This window comes from Salvia splendens, chromosome 22 (assembly GCF_004379255.2).
Source record: "Salvia splendens isolate huo1 chromosome 22, SspV2, whole genome shotgun sequence".
In the NCBI taxonomy this organism is placed as follows: Eukaryota; Viridiplantae; Streptophyta; class Magnoliopsida; order Lamiales; family Lamiaceae; genus Salvia; species Salvia splendens.
This window is the reverse complement of record NC_056053.1, coordinates 16,032,972-16,055,255: the sequence shown is the minus strand read 5'-3', so window position 1 is coordinate 16,055,255 and position 22,284 is coordinate 16,032,972. Positions and strand designations below refer to the sequence as shown.

The following is a 22,284-nucleotide window of genomic DNA, read 5'->3' as shown; positions in this document are numbered from 1 at the left end:
GAGCTCGGGGCGACGACTGATCTTGGTCTTCGTCCGGCGACTGCTCCAGTCCAGTGGGAGCATAGCAGGTCACGGATCAGGGTGGCGGCAGCGCTATCGACGACGCATCGGGTCTGCTTCGGTAGATCCGGCGACGTGAGCCTCCGATGGCTGTTGCATCGGCTGATCTTCGTCAAAAATGAATCCAAAACGTCGAAAGAGTGTTCCAGATGGCGGCAGGTCGGGGGGGGGGACGTCGAATTCGAACGACGACAGTCTTGTTTAGCGGCTGTACTTGCTTGGCGGCGTCAACCCATCACTCGCAGCGGTTCTTAGAGAAAACGACGATGGCGTTTGATGGCTCCAGACACCATTCGTGGGTGGAGCAGCTCCTGACCACCAGAGGCGGCGGTGGGAGGTTGCAGCAACGGGTGCAGCGATCGACGGCGGCCCGAAACCCTAATTAGGATTTGGGCCGCGGTTTTGGTTTTCATCCCATTGTTTTTCGTGTTTAAGTTTCATTTCTTGATATACAAGTTTATAATTTTGGTTTAAAATCTTAAATCTAGTAAAATTACTTAAATTGTGAGTAATTGAAATGATTTAATTAATTAATCAAAATTGCCAATTTGTAGAGAATTTGTTGCCTTCTTTAAATTTGCCAATTGGAATAATTGGCTCAATAATTGATTTAATTTGTTAATTAACTGATTTAGATGGATTCTTTCCATCTTGGTAAAGTCAATATAATTAACTTAAGGAAATTCAATATTTGATTGACCTAGTTTTTGGCCTTTCCATAATTGGATGGAATTTTAAAGGAATATTCTCTCTAATATGCTTTCATGTTTTATTTTAAGGCTTAACTGAAATTGTCTTTGTTTTAATTGGTGGTTTGTGGGTTTATTTCCTAGAAATATACCTTAGCAAAAGACATAAGTCTTTCAATTATTTAAAGGCCTTAAAATTTCAAAAATTACATTTTTATAATTGGATGGATTTTAATTGGAATTCAATTCCTAGATTAAAAATTTTAATTTTATTTTTAATTTGATGAATGTGAATTTTATTTCATATAGAGTATGTCAATTTAATTTAAAGATGTGAGAAATTCATTTGGCACTTACATGCTACTACAATCTCAATTATTAAATATTGAAATAATTAATTAGATTTTAATTGGAATTCAATTCCTAGATTAAAATTTGAATTTTACCTTTAATTTTGATGAAGGAGAATTTCTTTCATCAAAAGAATGTCAAATTTAAATTAAAGGTATGAGAAATTCATATAGCATTAATTTGTTATCAAAATCCTTAATTGTTTATTTAAGTTGAATTTTGTCCTTAATTTTTTATGAAGGTGAATTTTATTTCATGTAGAGAACGTCATTATAAATTAAAGATGTAATAAAATTCTTCTTATCATGTGAATTTATGAAAGCTATGAGAATTTAAATTCTCGAATTTAATTGGTGTTTTTAAATAGATTCAGTCTTAATTTGATAAATGCGGATTTATATATCCGTGTGGGCATTATCGTATTAAATTAAAGACTTGGCTAATATTTTATGATATACACCTAGATATTAATTTAGGATAATGATGGATTATTTCTATCTAAGTAAATCCTAAATATATTAAATGGTACTAATAACCAAGATATGTTGTTTTAATTAATAATGTATGATTATTTAAGATTAGACTTTAGGTCTAGATAGTCTTGTTTATGTGAAGGTAGAATTTTAGTTCTATCTATAGATGCTTAGTTAAATAATCAAGTTTCATCATTATGTTTATGTGAACTACTTGTAAGTGTGTTTACATGTTTTATGATGATTGATGGATCTTTAATTGTTTGAGTTGTGATTTTACTTAAGCATTGCCTATGTACTTGTTGTATGCTATGGTCAGTGGACGTTGGGGGGTCCAATCTCTTGGAAACAGATGTAGAATATTTTTTGATGTCGGCGTGGCTGAATGTTGCGACAGTATTACGGTGCGAAAAGATGAGTAACAAGATAAAAATAATTAAATGATATAAAAACTAGAGGTTTGTATATAATATTATTAATTACGAATTTTTTTTGGAAATAAGTTAAGTAATGAAGTATACTATATCATGGAAATTTTGTGTATAATAGTTGTAGAGAAATAAAAGAACATCACAAAATATAACTAAAATAAAAATTGAAATAACTGAATAAATTGTGAAAAAAGTTGACTAATAAAGTATTATAAAACATGAAATTTTTGTGTATAATAAAAGTTATTAAAATCGGTAAAATTAGTTTTTCAGTAATATTGCGACTTGTCTTTACCGGAGCAATATTGCTGCGAAATTATAAAGACTTGTGTTTTAATAATGCTTGGAGAGAGCTATAGGAGGAATTGCTTATCATGTTCGACATTTCTTTAGAGAAGTTCACGCATAAGTAAGAAATCCTTAGTGCTTAATTTTATGCTTAAAGCGATTTAGCAATCTTATTCAGCCATGCCATTTTAGTGGTCTCTAGACTATCTGTCGATATTGTGGCCAGTAAACCTAATAAATTTCTTGCATGAATATGGCATTGCTTCCTAGTTGAAGACCGTTTGTGCTTATTTTTATGGATGTACGATGTAGGAATTATTTTATATTTATTTGCAATTCCATGATATTTACATGTTTATATTATTAATGTTTGTTCTCAGCTTGAACGAAATGTGCTTACAACTTGGGATATTTATAGTGACATTCTTAAATCAAAGGAACATGATTCTGATGTATATGTGGAATGGAAAAAGAGACTTGATTTTGATCGGTTGGTTGGTGATCTAAAATTGATACTCACAGAGGATTGTCCTTCTACCTTTCATTCATCAGACAAGGATAGGGAAGCTTATGATCGGTGGCATGCTGCGAGTAGTCATGTCAAGCAGTTTTTGTTGGCCTCGGTCGGCAATGCTCTTGGCTGGATTGACAAACCCGACTGGCCGTTGATACAAGAGCCCAAATAGTTTGATGGAGTGTCCACCAAGTGTCTCATGAGATCGATGGTGAACACATTGAGGAAAACTTTCTTGAAGGAAAACTAAAACATGAGCGACTATGTCGTGGAAATAATGGATGGTTTTGATAGACTTAAAACGTTGGTTGGGAAGATAAGCCCGGAAACCCAACAACTCATGATTTCTTTACATCTTCGTGTTCTTTGGAAGACAATCGAGGATCATGAGTTGTTGGATTTCCGGGCTTATTTTCCACCCAACGTTTCAAGTCTATCAAAATCATCCATCATATCCACGGCATAGTCGCTCATGTTTTGGTCTTCCTTCAAGACAGTTTTCCTCAATGTGTTCACCACCGATCTCATAAGACACTTGGTGGACACCCCATCAAACCATTTGGGCTCTTGTATCAACGGCCGGTCGGGCTTGTCAATCCAGCAAAGAGCATTGCTGACCGAGGCCAACAAAAACTACTTGACATTACTACTCGCAGCATGCCACCGATCATAAGCTTCTCTATCCTTGTCTGATGAATGAAAGGCAAAAGGACGATCCTCAGTGAGGATCAATTTCAGATCACTAGCCAACCGATCAGTATCGAGTCTCTTTTTCCATTACACATATACATCAGAATCATGTTCCTTTGATTTAAGAATGACACTATAAATATCCCAAGTTGTAAGCACATTTTGTACAAGCTTAGAACAAACACCAATAATATAAATATGTAAAATATCATGGAACTGCAAATAACCACAAAAAAAATTCATACATCTTACATCTATAAAAATCAAGCACAAAGGTCTTCAACTAGGAAGCAATGTCATATTCATGCAAGAAATTTATTAGGTTTACTGGCCACAATATCGACAGATAGTCTAGAGACCACTAAAATGGCATGGCTGACTAAGATTGCTAAATCGCTTTAAGCATAAAATTAAGCACTAAGGATTTCTTACTTATGCGTGAACTCCTCTAAAGAAGGGTGGAACCGGACAAGCAATTCCTCCTATAACTCTCTCCAAACATTATTAAAATACAAGTGTTTATAATTTCGCAACAATATTGCTCCCGTAAAGACCAGTCGTGATATTACTAAAAAACTAATTTTACCGATTTTAATAACCTTTATTTAGAGAAATCTAAACGTACAAACTAGTATTGTTCCTTCCGTAAAGACAGGTCGGTCACTACGTCGTACTTAGATCAATTTTATGGAGAACATATACAAACATGTTGTAATTATCGCTTTATATTTTGGAGTTTGTGGTTTTATTGTTCAATTATCACTTAAGGAAATCAGACATACATTCACATTCAAAAGATAACTAAACATGTACTAGTCATGCATGCAAGTTTCTAAGGCATTGAAAGCACATAAACCATAGCCAAGGTCGAACCTATATAGGGGCTCGGGGGACCCATTGAAACCCCAATAATTTCAAATTGTTTTATAATTTATATTATTCACACAATTGACATATTCACTTGCTAACTCAATTGGTCAGCTTCTATGGCAAGGGACTTCGTAGATTGAGTTGGGTTCCCTTCCAAACCTAGCTGGACTTTTATCATTTTTATATGTTATATTACTATTTTTTATGATGTTTTAAAATTTTCTTATTATATACAAAAGTTCATGTTTTATAATACTTTATTAGTCAACTTGTTTCAAAATTTATTCAATAATTTCAATTTTATTTTAGCTATATTTTGTGATAATTTTTTATTTCTCTACTACTATTACACACAAAATTTTCATGTTATACATTACTTAACTTATTTCCAAAAAATTTCATAATTAATAATATTATATACAAACCTCTAGTTTTTTTTATATCATTTAATTATTTTTATCTTGTTACTCATCTTTCTAGCATTATAATAATGTAGTAACTTTCAGCCACACCGACATCAAAAAATACCCTACAACTGTTTTCAAGAGATTGAACCCCCCAACGTTAAAATCTTGAATCCACAACTGACCATAGCATACAACAAGTACATAGGCGATGCTTAAGTTAAACTAAATTTTAACAAATAAAGCTCAAACAATTAAATAACCATCAATCATCATAAAACATGTAAATACACTTACAAGTAGTTCACATAATAAAAATGACGAAAGTTGATTATTTAATTGAGCATCTAATATAGATAGAATTAAAATTCTACATTCACATAAACAAGATTAGATCTAAATTCTAATCTTAAATAATCATACATTATTAATTAAAACAACGTATCTTGATTATTAGTACCTATTAATATACTTATGATTTACTTAGATAGAAATAACCCATCATTATCCTAAATTAATTTCTAGGTGTATATTATAAAATATTAGCCAAGTCTTTAATTTAGTAAGATAATGCCCACATGGATATATAAATCCGCATTTATCCAATTAAGACTAAATCCGTTTAAAAACACCAATTGAATTCGAGAAATAAAATTCTCATAGCTTTCACAAAATCACATGATAAGAAGAATTTGCTTACATCTTTAATTTATAATGACATTCTTTAGATGAAATAAAATTCACCATCATCAAAGATTGATGAAAAAATTCAACTTAAGTAAACAATTAAGGATTTTAGTAGCAAATTAATGCTATGTGAATCTTTCATACCTTTAATTTAAATTTGATGTTCTTTTGATGAAACAAATTCACCTTCATCAAAATTAAAGATAAAATTCGAATTTTAGTCTAGGAATTGAATTTCAATTAAAATCCAATTAATTATTTCAAACTTTAATAATTGAGGATTTTAGTAGCATGTCAGTGCCAAAAGAATTTCTCAGATCTTTAAATTAAATTGACGTTCTCTAGATGAAATAAAATTCACCTTCATCAAATTAAAGACAACATTCAAAATTTTAATCTAGGAATTGAATTCCAATTAAAATCCATCCAATTATTAACATGTAATTTTCAAAATTTTAAGGCCTTTAAATAATTGAAAGACTTATGTCTTTTTCCAACATATATTTATAGGAAATAAATCCACAAACCACCAATTAAAATGAAGACAATTTCAATTAAACTTTAAAATAAAACATGAAAGCATATTAGAGAAAATATTCCTTTAAAATTTAATCCAATTATGGAAAGGCCAAAAATTTGGTCAATTGAATATTGAATTTCCTTAAGTTAATTATTTTGACTTTGCCAAGATGGAAAGAATCCATCTAAATCAGTTAATTAACAAATTAAATCAATTATTGAGTCAATTGTTTTTGACCATTTTAAAGAAGTCAACAAATTCTCTACAAATTGAAAATCTTGATTAATTAATTTAATCATTCCAATCTCTCACAAGTTAAGTAATTCTTCTGGATTAAGGATTTTAAACTAAAATTATATACTTGTGTATCAAGAAACCAAACTAAAACAAGAAAAACAATGGGACAGAAACCAAAACCGCGACCGATGTTGGGGTTACCGCAACGGAAGACACGAAAAACAAACACATCCTTACGGATCTATTTAGGTGATTATGTATTCGATTCCAATTTCATGCAATTTAATTTAGATTTATAGAAAATCAGTTCAAATCACACATAACCATGCTATTTGATGTAGAGAACCGATTGTTACCTTTTGATCCAAGAATTGATCGACGTTGCTTGCTGAATCTCCCGGCAATCCATGATTTCTCAACCACAAGTCTTCCATTTTATTCCCACGTCCTTGATTATTCATTCGGATGAACGGATCTTGAAGAATCAACAATAGTGGGATGAGATCTTGGGAGATCAATACACAAAACAAATTATCTTGATTCAATTTTATGAATTAAAATGAACAAGACAAGACAAGAACCAAAACTTTAGCTCTCCCTTTTGTCGGGCTCGAAAATCGAGACAAGGGAGAGAAACAAGCCATGTGAGGGGCAGCTAGGGTTTGGAGAGGTGTTAATTGTATATTGTGTGCTAGGGTTTCCCACGTATCTTCACTATTTATAAGATTAACTTATTGGGCTAAAGTGAAGATCCATGGAGTGATTAGATGTTGGGCTAGCCCATCAGATAATAAGCTTATTAAATCAATTAACACATGATTTAATATATTATCCAATTATATATTATTTTATTTCACTAAAAAATATTATTTAACGCACATCTAAATCACCAAATTACGAAAAACTTGAGTTCCATTTTATTTTATAATATTTCTCACGTTTAAGATTATCTTAATCCATTAATTTAATTCTTTGTCTGGTATGTGACTGAATTAAATTAATTCTACAAAGAGTTTTTCTAGTTTGAAATTTTATTTATTATTTATGGAATAAAATTTCAAATGCACAGATTTATGAAAGATTTAGAATTACAATTCAATTCTAAATTCAAATATTTTATGATACTACCAAACATTTGATTTGAAATTATAGGCTCCAATTCCAATTCCAATTCCAATTCCAATTCCAATTCCAATTCCAATTCCAATTCCAATTCCAATTCCATACGTCCAATTCCATGTTCTCGCATTCGAAATTTGACATTCGCACTATTTTAAAACTATACTCTAACAATTATATTTGGAATTCTGCACTCGTCGGAATCTGATTGATGAAGAGGAAAAAACAGTAGAGGAATAAAAAAGTGTAGATTTGTGGTGTAAACGCAATTGGCGTATACGACGGTTAGGTACGACAATTTTCGCCGATAGCCGGTGGCGCCGCCCGTCGCCTACCCAAATTATCGAAACAAATCATAAAATCGTTCTCGTGCAATTCCTGTCAGGATAATTCAAACAGTCGATCCTAACCCCAAGGTGAAATATTCATCTCTTTCATTCTCTTACACGTATTTCAGCTGCGTTCTCGATGAAATTTATCTGGACTGGCGTTAATTCGAGATCTGTTTTATGATTAAAATTTCGACTTTTTGCATAAGCTAGGGATCGGTTTGATGATTTTTTTTTTCCGATTCAAGTCGTCCTCTTTATTTCGCTTAATCAAGACTAGGTTTAAGAATTACTGGTGTTAGAACAGGTGAATAATTATTTATTAGCAGTGAAATTTTGTTATTCAATCCAAGAGATGCAATATTATCACGATTTTTTATTTATGTCCATCTTGCTTTTATCTCTGAAGCTTTGTCATCGTAATTCTCTGTGTTACATATGTGAAAGGTGAATTGTATTGCACAATGTTGGATTATCACTACCTACATGAGTATGACCGTGTATCTTGTAAAAAAAGTATTCGATTGATGTGATTTGTTGCATTCATGGAGATTAACCTTTAGGTTTAGTCAATTTGACTAGCTGTGAGTGTGTTTTTTTGTTAGACAATGGCAGCTTCTAATGACGCATGGGTAAGGGAATATAATGAAGCAGTTAGACTTGCTGACGATATCACTAACATGATATCTGAAAGAAGTTCATTGCCACCTTCCGGGCAAGAAGCACAGCGGCATGCATCGACCATACGGAGGAAAATTACCATATTGGGAACCAGATTGGATAGTCTGCAGTCTCTTCTGCAAAAGCTTCATGGAAAGCAATCTCTGTAAGTTTTTGAATTGCTCTTTGATAAATATCTGAAACTTATTGAAAGACTCAAATTACATAGGAGCAGTTATTTTGTACTCCCTCCATCCACTAAAAATAGTTTCATTTGTGGATGGCACGAAGTTTACCGCGTAACTGGTCAAGTAGGAGAGAGAAAGAGAAAATGTGGGTAAAGTAGGAGAGAGAAAGGGAAAAAGTTATGAGAAAGTTTCAAAAAATAGAAATAAGAGTAATTTGGTGGACAAACCAAAATGAAAAAGTGAAACTATTTTCCGTTGATGGATGGAGAATATATATCCCTAAAGGCTTATTTACAGCTAATCTTTGTTATGCCACTTTAGCATCTGAACCCGAAATAGCACTCACAATTTTAATCACGACCTGGGAAAATTACGTGACATAGTTGGCCTAGCAGTGTTATGAGCTTCCAATGGATTTTTCTTTCCTCTCTCTCTCTCTCCTTTTTTTTCCGTGGTCTGTGATTGTGGACCAGGATTTATATTCTTCAGTTCTAATTTCGTTTAAATAGGTGTTTTGACTGTAGAACTCCCTGTGTTTGGGTTATGCGGATGGGACCGTTACTTGTTTTACTCCTAAATGTATTGTCATCATGTGTCTTGATCCTGCTTCTTCTGTATGCAGGACAGAGAAAGAAATGAATCGTCGAAGTGACATGGTAAACAATTTGAGATCAAAAGTAACTCAGATGGCTTCCACGTTGAACATGTCAAACTTTGCTAATAGAGACAGCTTACTTGGCCCGGAGATAAAGCCTGCTGATGCTATGAGCAGAATTAGTGGCCTTGACAACCAAGGGGTTGTTAGTCTTCAGAGACAAGTCATGAGAGGCTAGTTTCTCTAGCTATGATCTTGAGTTCATTTAGTTTTGCCCCTCTAACTTTGATTCGTATATTCTTCTGACCCTGCAGAGCAAGATGAAGGTCTTGAAAAATTGGAGGAGACAGTCATAAGCACCAAACACATTGCACTTGCAGTGAATGAAGAACTTGATCTGCATACAAGACTAATTGTGCGTTTTCTTTTGTTTGATCTCATAAATTGTGATCGAAGTGTGTTTTGATAATGAAGTTCGTATCTGTTGATTTATAGGATGATCTCGATCAACATGTTGAGGTTACAGACTCCAGACTACAGGTGAAAATTTTATGCATCCATAATTTTTTCTCTGTAATTTCTATGGTCATTGTTGATTTACCTCTAATACTAAATCATTTACATAACAAAGTGCATTGAAAATAGTGCTTTCATCTCACTTTAAAATGAAGTAAGGCATAGCTCGTCCACTTTGATAGTATAATATAACTGCAAGAAAATTTCACTAAAAATAAAGTGATATTGTCAGTGATTCTAGATGTTATTTTCCCAAATGCCAAATCCAGTGATTTGCTTGTGTGAATGGAAATCATGATTCATCAATAGGGCATTGTCATGATGCAAACTACTTGGTGATAAGTATGAATAGATAAATCATAAAATGTTATATTAAGTAGTTGAAGGATAAGATGATCAAACTATATCAAAATTTAGCAATCCATCAAACTCATTGGTAAACTAGCCTATTTTTAATTTTAATTTTAATTTATGTTATCCCTCATAGTAAACTCCCGTCCCTGTGAAAGGATTAGTTTAATCTGGAAGCAATAGACTTCTGTATTTTCAAATTGTTGAAGTGAAAAACTCTGATTTTGCATCTCAACATCTATGTAATCGTAAACCTTTGTCTTCTTTCCTCTCGTCATCCTCTCCTTATATTCTGCAAGCAATGAGGTTTAATTTTTCTCATTGTTTACTTTATTGGGAATTGAACAGCGAGTACAGAAGAGGCTCGCTATATTAAACAAACGCACTAAGGGTGGCTGCTCCTGCATGTGTCTGTTTCTATCAGTCATAGGGATTGTTGTTTTGATTGCTGTTATATATGTGCTAGTCAAATATTTGTAAGTTTGAGAAAGATAAATTCTCCATTTCGTGTGTTTCGATTCTCAAATACATCTATGATTTTTTTGTTAACTGTATGTCGAGTGGAAAACTTTGTATGTATGTATGTTTCAACTGAGATGAACACGGTTCTCGCATTGCTGAATGCTGATCATCATATGGTTTCATGATTTTGAGGCTTTGCACTAAATATAAAACATGTATTTGCAGCTTATGAACTTTTTGTTGATTTTGGAGTATATTTACCTTGGATTATAACTCTAGTAAAACGGTGGTACTTCAAGGCTAAACGGTGGTACTTTCAGGTTAAAGAGACGAGGTTGAAATGTGAAGCATAATTGTGAAATGTGAAAGCATAACTCTAGAGTCTTCAATGGTTCAATTGATAATTGATCGGACCACTGATCAGATTTAATATTGAAGTAAATATAGAACGTTATTAAATTTTTTTAATTTTAGTAGTAAGATAAAAAAAAATACTCCCTCTGTCCCATGTTACTCGCACTTTTTATTTTAGGCCGTAAATTTGAGATTGATTTTTTAGTATAATTAAATTAGAATTTTAAGTATAATGAGGCGTCACTTAATAAAGGAGTTCTTAACTTAATCTAATATATTAATTAAATGCATTAATTCTAACTTAAACTATAAATAGTGTAAGAAGTTTGTGACGAGCCGAAAAGCAAAAGTGCAAGTCACAAGGGACGGAGGGAGTATTAGTACAAGACCAAAGTATTAGTAAATCTTATTAGCCTGAGATGCAATTAGTCTACAATACAAGTTTACTAGCCTGAGATGCATCGAGTCTACGAGTTTATTAGTAGTACAAAAAAAGATAAACTGATTTTTTGCTTCCTATCGCATAAAACAATCTCATATAATATAGTCTTTTAAATTTTGTCACATTTTAACTGGGAACGAGTTTTAAAAATGTAATGAAAAGTTAGTTGAAAAAGTATGTGGAATGTGAGTTTTAATTTTAAATATTAGTTTTATAATAAAATGTGAGTGCATATGAGTCTGTAGAATATATGATTGACTACCAAAAATTCTAAAAAGTAAAATATGACATTTTGTGGAATAAACGGAAATGTAAATGTATGATAAATTTTCATGTACGGATGAGTAATATGTTTTAAATGAATCACATAATAATCAAATTATCAAGATGCTTAGTTATATAAACGACAAGGCAAGGTGTGGTATTGGTTATTGCAAAGAATTATTGCCAAAATGATCAAAAATTTTCAATCAAAACAATTCGAAGAATATACTATACTACTATACTCTGCTTGCGTCCCAAGACCCAATTCCCAATCCAACAACTTCATCATCAAGCAAATGATATCAATTATTCACCCAATTATTCCATGGCGGACTTTTAATCCCCCCATTTCTATTGCTCCTTTTGTTCACATTTTCCTATAATCGTGTTCAATCCATCGAGCAAGGGCACATCAACGCCCAAATAACCAACAGAGGGCTTGATTTCCTAAAGGAATTGCTGATTGAGAAGGCGGAGTTCGAAATCGTCCCGCTCGATCTCCCCAAGATTGTCAAGTCCGTAAAAATTCCTGTTATAGGTACTGTTCAAATGACTGCTACCGATATTACGATCGAAACGATCAACGTGACGTCGTCAACGCTCAAGAGTGGGGATAGCGGGATAGTAATCGATGTCTCCGGCGCCACCGCCAATTTGAGCATGAATTGGCAGTATTCGTACAGTAGTTGGTGGCTTCCGGTTTCGGTCTCTGATAAGGGTAATGCTACCATTCAGGTATTTTCAGCATTTTTTCTTCACGGTGATTGCGTGGAAGTTGTTAGTACCTTAGCTAATTTTAGATTTTAGCCAGGAATTGATAACATCTTGCTTCTTCTGGTCGGAACAATTGAGCTGTTCTTCCTTAGCTTTATGGATGATCAAGACATTTTTGGGCGATGATATTAACATGCTAATTCTACTAAATGGTCAAAAGATTTTTTCTTTTCATTGTTAAATCCTATGTTTGTGCTGGACAAATTGTAATCGAAGTTTAACTGATAAGCTTATGCTTCTTTGAAGGTTGAAGGACTGGAAGTTGGCCTTACACTCAGTCTAGAAACTGTAGAAGGAGCTCTGAAGGTGTCACTCTTGGATTGTGGTTGTTATGTGAATGGCATCTCTATAAAATTAAACGGGGGTGCATCGTGGCTCTATCAATGGTATGTTTCCTCATTGAGTTCTTTTTATTTTTTAATGCCAACCAGTCTACAAATTATCTGCTAAATCTAGTTTGCTCAGTAGTGATAAATTTTGAACTTTGCCGAGACTAAGATAAAAATTCCATCAGAGTATTATTTTGGTTGGATCATGGCTGTAGGACATTAAACTTCTGACCTGTACTAATTTGTGACAAATTGTATCCCTTTGGACACAATGCGCCAAAAACTGAGACCCTCAGCTTCATTTAGGTGCCTTTTATCTTGGTTTTGTTATCTTACTTTCCAAGATTCACTAGTGGCTTTTTCCTACATTACATAATATTCTCTGAGAGGGGGTCTACCAGTCTATCATGTACATTAAAAAAGTGTATTTTTGCCATCTGGACAGGAGATAAGTTATTCTCAATTTATTTAGGCAGTCAATTATCTTTTAGATGTATATTTGATGAAAATGACCAAAACAACAACAACCACAACAAAACTAATGGTTAAGTAATAATTACAATTGGGTCTTTCAGGCTGGCCGGTGTATTGGACCATCTCGACCACCCTAGGACTACCCTTGCCTAGGACCACTTGTGAACCATTTTGTTATTTCTTGTAAAGTTGTAACATTGGGATGCGCTTCCTTGAGTAAAAGTCCTTGCGGTTGTTTATTCCCATTGTGGCCCAAGTGTTTTCTGCCTGCTTGTTGACTGGTTTGTTGAGTCCTTCAGTCGTGGAATATTTATTTAGTTTCCCTAAAAATTTGACAGTCAATTTAACCTTTTGTCTCAGGTTGGTGGATGCTTTTGAGGATAAAATTAGTTCCGCTGTTGAAGATGCGATTCCGAAGAAAATAAAAGATGCAATAGTGAAGCTTGACAATGCACTGCAATATTTTCCTAAAGAAGTATCAGTAACTAGCATTGCTGCACTGAATATTACACTTGTTGGCGATCCAGCATTGAATGAATTGTCTCTTGACCTTGAAATTGATGGGTTATTATCAGCCAAAGATGAAGCTACACTTTCCAGCCCCTATCACAGAATAGCACAAGAATCAGGTTCCTGCAAGGAAGCAGATAAAATTGCTCAAGATATCATTGCATGAAGATGTGTTCAGGTCAGCATCATCAGTTTACTTTGAGGTGAGTTTTAATTCTTTTGTTAATGTATCAGAAAGAGATGGGGTAATAAAGTTTATTCAGTGGTCAAATGTAGAGTCATTTTATATAAGATAACCCTGATTTCAAGTACCAACTTTGGAGTATCTGTTCAATTTGAGTGTTGATTGTGTGTTTGTCTTGCTGAAATTGCAGTGCCGAATTATCTCGTCTTATAGTCTAAATTATTTGATATTTATTTTAGGCAAGGAAGATGCACTGGATTGTCGACAAAGTACCAGATCAATCTCTATTGAACACAGCTGGTTGGAGGTTCATCATTCCCCAGTTGTATAAGAGGTATCCAAATGATGACATGAGTCTGAATCTCACTGTATCTTCTCCACCAACAATAGAAGTTGAAAAGCGGCAGATTAAGGCAAAAATCCCCTTAGATGTGGTGATTGATGTTTTGGATGTGGGACAAGTTGTACCAGTTGTGTGCATATCTGTGGTAAGCTCAGTGAGACAACTAAATAAGTATGGAGTATATATTATGTAACATTAAATAAGTACACATGATTTCTGAAATATTTTGAGCCCCTTTGCTTTTTCACAAATTCTGAAACGAAGTCTTATACATAATTCATTTGGTGCATTCCCTTAGAACTGAGATAATTTGAATAAATGGACTACATGCTTTTTCTGGAAGAACGAGAAAAACAAAAAAAATGGAAAGCCTACCGTGGTACAACCTTGCCTAAACATCTCATGATGTCCAATGATTCATAGTGAAGGGCAGTACATGTATATGAGTCCTTTATGTTTGAGTATCAACTTAATTATCTATATTGAACTATTTATAGTGTAATAACTGTCATTGGGTAATCATCCGCTATATCAGGAAAATCGATCATCTAGCCTTCTCCATCAGTTTGAACCTTTCAAGGTCTACGTTCTCTGTCTCACCCTCATAGTCTCTACACTTTATAGTGATTAATTTGTTATACTGCAGGTAATTGATGCTTCTGTTAGTCCAGAGATTTTGGGAAACACTTTAGTTGGAGTCGCAAAATTAAATGAATTCACTATGTCACTTAACTGGAGTAAGATTGGCGACTTGCACATGTATCTAGTCCAGGTACCTCTTTCATCTTTCTGAATTCCATGTATTAGTTTCTGGTAGATCATTGTTTGACACCTAGCTGCATTGATTGGGATCTCATTTAAAATGTATTAAGAGAGTTGGAAAAAATAGTTTGGTGACCCCACTTCCAGCCCTCTAACTCTTCTCTACTGCCGCCCCCCCAAGTCCCAAGAGGTGGGGGTAGAGGGGAGGAAAAATAACTAATAATCACTATAATATAAAACTTCTGGAGAATCGTAAGCTGTAAGACAATTTGAGATCAGAATACCAAAAATATTATTTAGTTATATAAATTTAATAGAGAAACGGGTGGGTTTAGGTGTCTTAATGACTAGGAATGTTATAAGTCATGGGGGTGTTTTCTTTGGAATGATAAATTAGAGTACTTAAACATTTGATAATATAATGATGTTGCCTAGTCTTAAGACTTACATGACTCGTAGAGTTGTGGATGGGGCCGACTACATCAATAATGTCTGGGGTGACAATGAGTTTGAATGAAGTATAAAATGGAACAACAAGCCATTTATCATTTACCTGATGTGCAGGCTTTTGCAGTTGGTTTCACATGGGTCATAGATTTAATTGCTCATGTCTTGTGAAAGTTATGTATATGCATCTCTTTTATGTTTAGCATGTGACATTCTGTGAATATGCAGACACTAGTTTCTGCCACTCTGAGGACTTTGGTGTTGCTGTATGTCAACTTAAAACTCACCACCGGATATCAGATTCCACCCTTCCATGGCTACGAGCTTCAATATGCCCAACTTCTATGCACAGATGCTTGGATTGTGATATGCAGTGATGTTGCGCCTGCAAAACAGTACAATCTCATTTAGTTTCTGTCAAGTGAAGAAATCTGGTCTTTTGTTGTGTGCATTTAAACTATATCAACTTCAAGATGCAAGTTTTCCAGGAACCCACATAGACTCTGTTGATAAAAATGTGCATATTGATTTTCTGTTTTAGTCGTGACCGGAAAACTGTATATACGTTTGGGATCCGCAGTTGTGAAAGCTGAGCCACCACAACGTCGAGGGAGGGATAGCGCTACTTTTCGAAGAATCGCTCCTATGGCTCGTAGGGGGTTTCATGCTGAAACCATTTCCTGTAACATTAGCACTCACAAATAATCTTAAGTTGTGCAATAATGTATAGTTAGATCATGCTGTCTATGTATATATGTAACATTTTGGTTATACGTATTCAAAATGGAAATAATTGCAGTTTACCCTCTTTAGAATAAATCGTTGTCTTATGCTGCTCTGTTCTAGATGAATAATACTGCAGCAGCTGGTGGGAGTTTCTATTCTAAGTTGAACAAAAATTTAGTAGTCTTGGACATATTCAGTGTGTCATGGTAGTATTTATGAAGAAAATCACTTTTGTTTTTATTTTAGTTCTCTTTATACATTTGTGTTTAGTGGACGCACTTACACGAAAATATGTATGGACTATTCAGCTTTTTAGTTAGTAAGGATTGCGGGTAACATACTTTATTATAGTGTCCACAGTAGGACTGCCAATTTCGGAGTCAGTCCTCCTCTCATCAGAGGAACGTGGGTCATCCCCAATCGGCGTTCGGGGATTACCGACCCAACATGGACGCAATCAACTATCCGCGTCCTGATACCCTTTCTCACAACTTCCAACCCAGCCAATCTCCTCTGTCTGATTTTGATAGATTCGCATTGAAGCAAATGATGGGTATGAGTCCGGGCCTATCGGAGACCACGACATCCGGACACGTGGAGGAGTCGGTCGCGGTGTTGGCGGCGATGGAGATCTTGTGGGCGGCAGCGAGGGCGGTGGTCGTCCACGTACTACTCCACAGCGAAGTCTGTTGCTGTGGCAAAGGCTTGAGATGCCATCACATCGGATGTCGCAATTGGCACAGATAAGACAGAACTAGGTTTCTGGAGGCGCGTCCTGGTGGCCTACAACGACTTTAAGCCGGCACACGCCGCCCCGCGTAGACCGGACCAGATCTGCAAAAAGTGGTCAAGGATCTCTAAAGTCGTCAAGAGGTTCACGGGCATATACAAGAACAACCCCCGCACAGCTGAGAGCGGCCGCAACGAAGCCGACATAAAAGCGTTGTCGTTCGAGATGTTCATCACTGAAGGGCACCCTAAGTTCAGCTACTGGGACGAACTTCTCGTTCTCCTGGGTCGCAGCGGACAAGACTCGGCATAGCCGGGAACTACAACAGTAGCAGCAGCTCATGTTCCATCGACCTCAACGACGATGTTTCGGAGGAGCCCCCTCCACACTCTCCAGGCGCCCACGTCCCCAAGGCCAACAATCCACTATCCGAGACACTAGAGTCGCCTCCAGCCTCTCTGCGGCCGCGTCTGGATCGCGCACGGTGATGGCTACCCCGGTCTCGGTGTTGACCAGGAACCTGGACCTCCAGATGATGAAGCAACTTCAAGAGAACGCCAGAGCATACGAGACCGCGACCGACCCGGTCACCAAGGGGGTGTACTTCGAGCTCGTGTAGAGGCAGAGGCTGTTGCTGGGGTTGGGGGTGGCGGGCGACGACGGCAGCGATGGAGAAGAAGCGGCGGATCCGATGACGCCACCGAGTAGGTAGTGGCAGTGTTATGTTTTTTGTTTTTTTATAAAATTTTCGTTGTATAATTTTCTCGTATTTATAATACAACGAATATTTAGTTTTAATTTTATTTGTAATTAATTTATATTTTTTTAAAAATATTTTTAGTCTGATGATTTTTATTCTAATTAGATTAAAATACATCAATGATTAATAAAATAATGTGATTTGTGGCCGCGGTGTTTCTACATTACTTGTATAACTCTAAAGCATCTTCTATATTGTGTTTTGTGTGAAAACGAGTTCGAATAGAATTCGACGACTATCAAACTAGGCATGCACAAGGGTTACGAACCGCCGGTTCCGGTTCATGAACCTGCGGTTCAAGGTTCAGGAAATGCTTGAACCTGAACCGGCCCGCCTAGCTCCCGGCGGTTCCGGTTCAGGTTCAAAAGACCGGTGGTTCAAAACCGCCGGTTTTCGGCTTGAACCGCCGGTTCCGGGCCGGTTCGACGGTTCGTCGACTTTTTTTTTTGCATTTTTCAACTATTCAATTTTTAATCAAATTACATTACACTTTCAAAGTTGTTTATGTATGAAATGTGAGTAAATAAAATTGAAAAAAATACGACTAAAGTTGCAATTTTATTGAAATTGCATGTTTACAAGTTACAACAATTACAAATCGAAAACATATGCCGGTCTTGAAGTCTTAAACAAAATTTAAATACAAATGAGACTACTAGTCAACAACTAATTACAAATGACAAGAACGACGTTGAAGTTCTTAAACGTATAAGTGTATTATATATATACTCTTAATCGGCGAAGAAGATCTTTCTACATAACTAAATTAAGGACACCTTTAACAATTCAACTTTAAATGTTGAGTTTCGTCTAACAATAAACAATTATAGTAGAATTGTCAAAAGTTTCCCTCATTTAGCCGTATAGAGAAATATACTTCATCGACTAGAGTATATACAAATACAATTATGTAATTGTATTTGCATATTTTTAAAGTAGGAATTAATGGAAAAAAAAAAGAAATAAAAGAAAAAGGACTTGAGCTCAACTTAAATTTAAAATTTAAGTTGAGGTGCCTACGTATCTCAATTGCTCATTTGCATTAGGGAATCAAAGTCCACGTAGTTCTCTTACCTTACTTACCTATTTGGCTTGGCCGGCGGCGGTTGACGGTTGGCCTAAGCTTCATCCCTGGTGAATTCATCTTGTGATCCCTCTTGACGATCATCCCAATCATTTTCTTATTCTCGGACGTCAGCTTTGGCCCAATCATCAAGTAACATCACGGCTTCCATATTTTTCGTCGAGAGCTTACTTCTTGATTCATCCAACACGCGCGAACCAACACTAAAAGCGGACTCGACGGCTACGGTGGAAGCCGAAACAGAAAAAATCTCCTTGGCCATTGAAGCAAGGATGGGAAAATCTTTCTCGTGGGTTCCCCACCAATCGAGGACGTCGATTTGGGCGGGAGGAGTAGGACCTTCATCACCAAAGGAAAATAGTGAATCAAAATATAAATCTAATTCACTGACCATACCTGAGGACCTTCCGCCGGTGCTGTAGTTGTATAGGTCGGCTAGTTGGGATTGCGCGTCGGGGTCATCATAATCGGCTTGAAATGCAAAGCCATAGTTATGTTGTGGAGGAGGGGGTCTCCTGACTTGGTGAGTGGTGTTATACTTGGTTTCATATTCGGTGTAGAGAGAGCGCAAGTTAAACTCGAGGTTTTGTTGCACAACTGACCGGTCCGGGAGGTTTATTTGAAAGGTTTCTGAGAGGTCGACTCCAAATTCGTCACTGGTATTGGATTGGATTGCTTGAAGGGGACCAAGATCAATTGAACTCAAATTGTTATAATAAAAATCTAAAATTCTAGAGGTACCTGCTAATTTCCATTTTGGATCCAATACCTTTGCAATCAAAAACACGTTAGGAATCTCACTAAAATACTTGAGCCATTTTTCAATCATATAACTCGGGAGAAGAGGAAGCATTTTTCATTGCAGTTTTAAAACCAAGGGATATGTACATGCAATGCTCCACGGTTTGAATTGGATGAAATAAAAAAAATAAAAAAAATTGGATGAAATAAAAAAAAATAAAAAATTTTGAAAATTTGAATTCTGCCGAAAACCGCCGGTTTACCGCCGAAACCGGCAGTTCAACCCGAAACCAGCGGTTTGTCCACGGTTTGCGTCCGAAAACATGCGGTTTCTGACCGAAAACCGGCGGTTTCTGACCGGTTTTTGCAGGCCTAAACACTGAATCTACGACCTAGCCTCTGAAAAGTTGCCGGAACCGGCGGAAACCGGCTCCCAAACCGGCGGTTCAACTTGAAAACCGCCGGAAACCGCCGGTTCCAACTGTAAACCGCCGGCTATCCTAAACCCCTAATTGAACCCCTAACCTACGAAACACTATTTGACCCTTTGAACCGGCGGTTCGAACCGCCGAACCGCCGGTTCACGGTTCAATATATTGCCGAACCTGAACCGGCCCTTATGAACCGTGAAACCGCCGGCAGGTTCAAACCGCCGGTTCCGGTCCCGGTTCCGGTTCATGAACCGGGGGGACCGACGGTTCGGTTTGTGCACACCTACTATCAAACCAACTATCCTATAAAGTATAAACCCTCTCTAAAATTCGCGCAATTCCTCTCTATAATTCAACCACCCCATCCTAATCAACAAGGTAAAACACGCATCGCTTTCGTTTTCTGTCAACTCGCACGTTTTTTTTAAAATTTTATATGCAGTGAAATTGTTCTTTCCACCCGCCTTTTCAAATTTGTGTGTTTGAATACACGATTACCTGCAATTCTGCAAGGATTTTTTGCTGTTTTCTTGTTCTATCCCCGGAATTTATGATGCTTTGATTGTCAGAATCTTGAATTGGCTTTTACTGTCGCTTGTTTTGATTGCTCAAGAGGGCCTGTCTAGCTTACTCAAGGCTAATTCAAAGATATGCAACACTGTTTTGAACTCGTCTTAATTAAATAACACAAATTGCAAAATCTTGGATTTTCAAGACTAAGAATCACGTTCTATGCTCTGTATTAGGGGAATCGAATAAAAATTGATTCTTGGATTTGATATTGTATTGCATTAAGCTGTTAGTTTAGTAAAAAAAAGTGACTCAGCTGTGATAACCTTGTTATGTTTTGATCAGATAATGGGTGACTCGTGGTTAAGGGAATACAATGTAGCTGTTAAGACTTTCTGAGGATATCACAACCATGATATCCGAACAACGAAGTTTGCTGCCAGCTTCGGGGAGAGAAGCGCAGCGTTATGTGTCTGATACACGAAGGAAAATATCCATATTGCGGACAAGATTGGATACCCTGCACTCTCTTCTGCCAGGGCTTCCTTCGTTGTAAGTTGTTTTACTAGTCTTCCTGAAAAATCGAACTAGTAGTAACATTTTTTATCTTTCTTGTAACATGTAATTGAGGCACACTGTGGTGCATCCACCCTAATTCAATCTAACTGTGATTTGCGAATAAATCCTGGATGCATGGTGCCTCCGGATGTGAACAAGTTTTTTGCTTTCCAATTTGGTACACAATCATGTGTCTTGATCCTGCGTGCTTCTGTGCACAGGACAAAGAATGAAATGGATCATCGGGTGGACATGGTGTCAAAATTGAGATCAAAAGTAAATGACATGGCTTCCACATTGAACATGTCGAGATTTGGTAGTCGAGACAGCTTAGTTGGCCCTGAAGTAAAGCCTCCTTATGTGATGAGCAGAGTTACCGGCCTTGACAATCAAGGGATTGTCGGCCTTCAAAGACAAATCATTAAAGGCTAGTTTCTCTAGTGATGCCGTCCTTCAACTTCATTGGTTTTTCCCCTCAAATCTTGATTCATATTGGTTGCCCCCTGCAGAGCAAGACGAGGATCTTGAACAATTGGAGGTGACAATTGTAAGCACCAAACACATTGCACTGGCTGTGAATGAAGAACGTGATCTGCAAAAGGGACTAATCGTGGGTTTTTTCTTTCTTTCGCTTGATTCCGTATATTATAATCATAAGAGTGTGTTCTGGTAACGAAATTAGCGACTTTCAATTTGAAGGAGAAAATTGGTGAAGATGTTGATGTTTCAAACTCCAAACTACAGGTGATAATTTGTAATACTCTTGGGCATAATATTTGATTTGACTGTCTTACAAAATTCCCAGAAAAACCAGTGCTAGTATATTATATGCACAGTATAGTTCCAATCCGGGCTCAAATTTAGAACTGAAAACCAAGAAAAACCATTAGAATAAATGTAATGTATGGATAGGTTCTTCATGCTGAGATTATGAATGACATTTTTTCCAAATATTTTTCATTTGTTTTGGATGTTACAGTAAATTGGAAGAAGGGTGGCAATATTGAACAAGAGGACTGAAGGTGGCTGCTCGTTGATGAATATGCTTCTATCTGTTGTATGGATTGTCGTTTTGGTTGCTGTTGTATATATGCTTATCAAGTATTTCCGATTCCAGCAGAATATATCACTTTACTATCTTTCATTGTAAATAAATCATGAGTATGTTGAACTGACACTCACTTTATCTCATATGTCAATTTATCTGCCTTGAAAAAACAGTCCTATGGCTATGATGCAATTATGCATATAGAGAGAAGCCATGTGATTGTTAGAGTTAAGGCCACCGGAATATACGAGCACAAGGAGTGCTCAAGGTAATCAGTTTAGGAGAACTCAATATATGCTGAAAACACAGAGTAAACCAATAAATACAAGAAATGAGAACTCGGCTTTATTGATTTAATGAACTGGAAAGGAAATGAATT

General features: G+C 36.0%; 1 protein-coding gene and 2 pseudogenes across 1 annotated transcript; all 3 read left to right on the top strand.

Annotated features, from left to right (window-relative positions):
- Positions 1 to 7,497: 7,497 nt before the first annotated feature.
- LOC121787286 (syntaxin-52-like) lies at positions 7,498 to 10,619 on the top strand. The gene is made up of 6 exons (XM_042185967.1): positions 7,498 to 7,749; positions 8,268 to 8,488; positions 9,133 to 9,338; positions 9,420 to 9,520; positions 9,601 to 9,645; positions 10,321 to 10,619. Exons 2-6 carry the CDS (start codon positions 8,271 to 8,273, stop codon positions 10,450 to 10,452), a joined length of 702 nt encoding a protein of 233 aa, XP_042041901.1. The 5' UTR covers positions 7,498 to 7,749; positions 8,268 to 8,270; the 3' UTR covers positions 10,453 to 10,619.
- Positions 10,620 to 11,797: 1,178 nt separating this feature from the next.
- LOC121786808 lies at positions 11,798 to 16,136 on the top strand (annotated as a pseudogene).
- Positions 16,137 to 20,185: 4,049 nt separating this feature from the next.
- Positions 20,186 to 22,056, top strand: LOC121786341 (annotated as a pseudogene).
- The last annotated feature ends 228 nt before the right edge of the window (positions 22,057 to 22,284 follow it).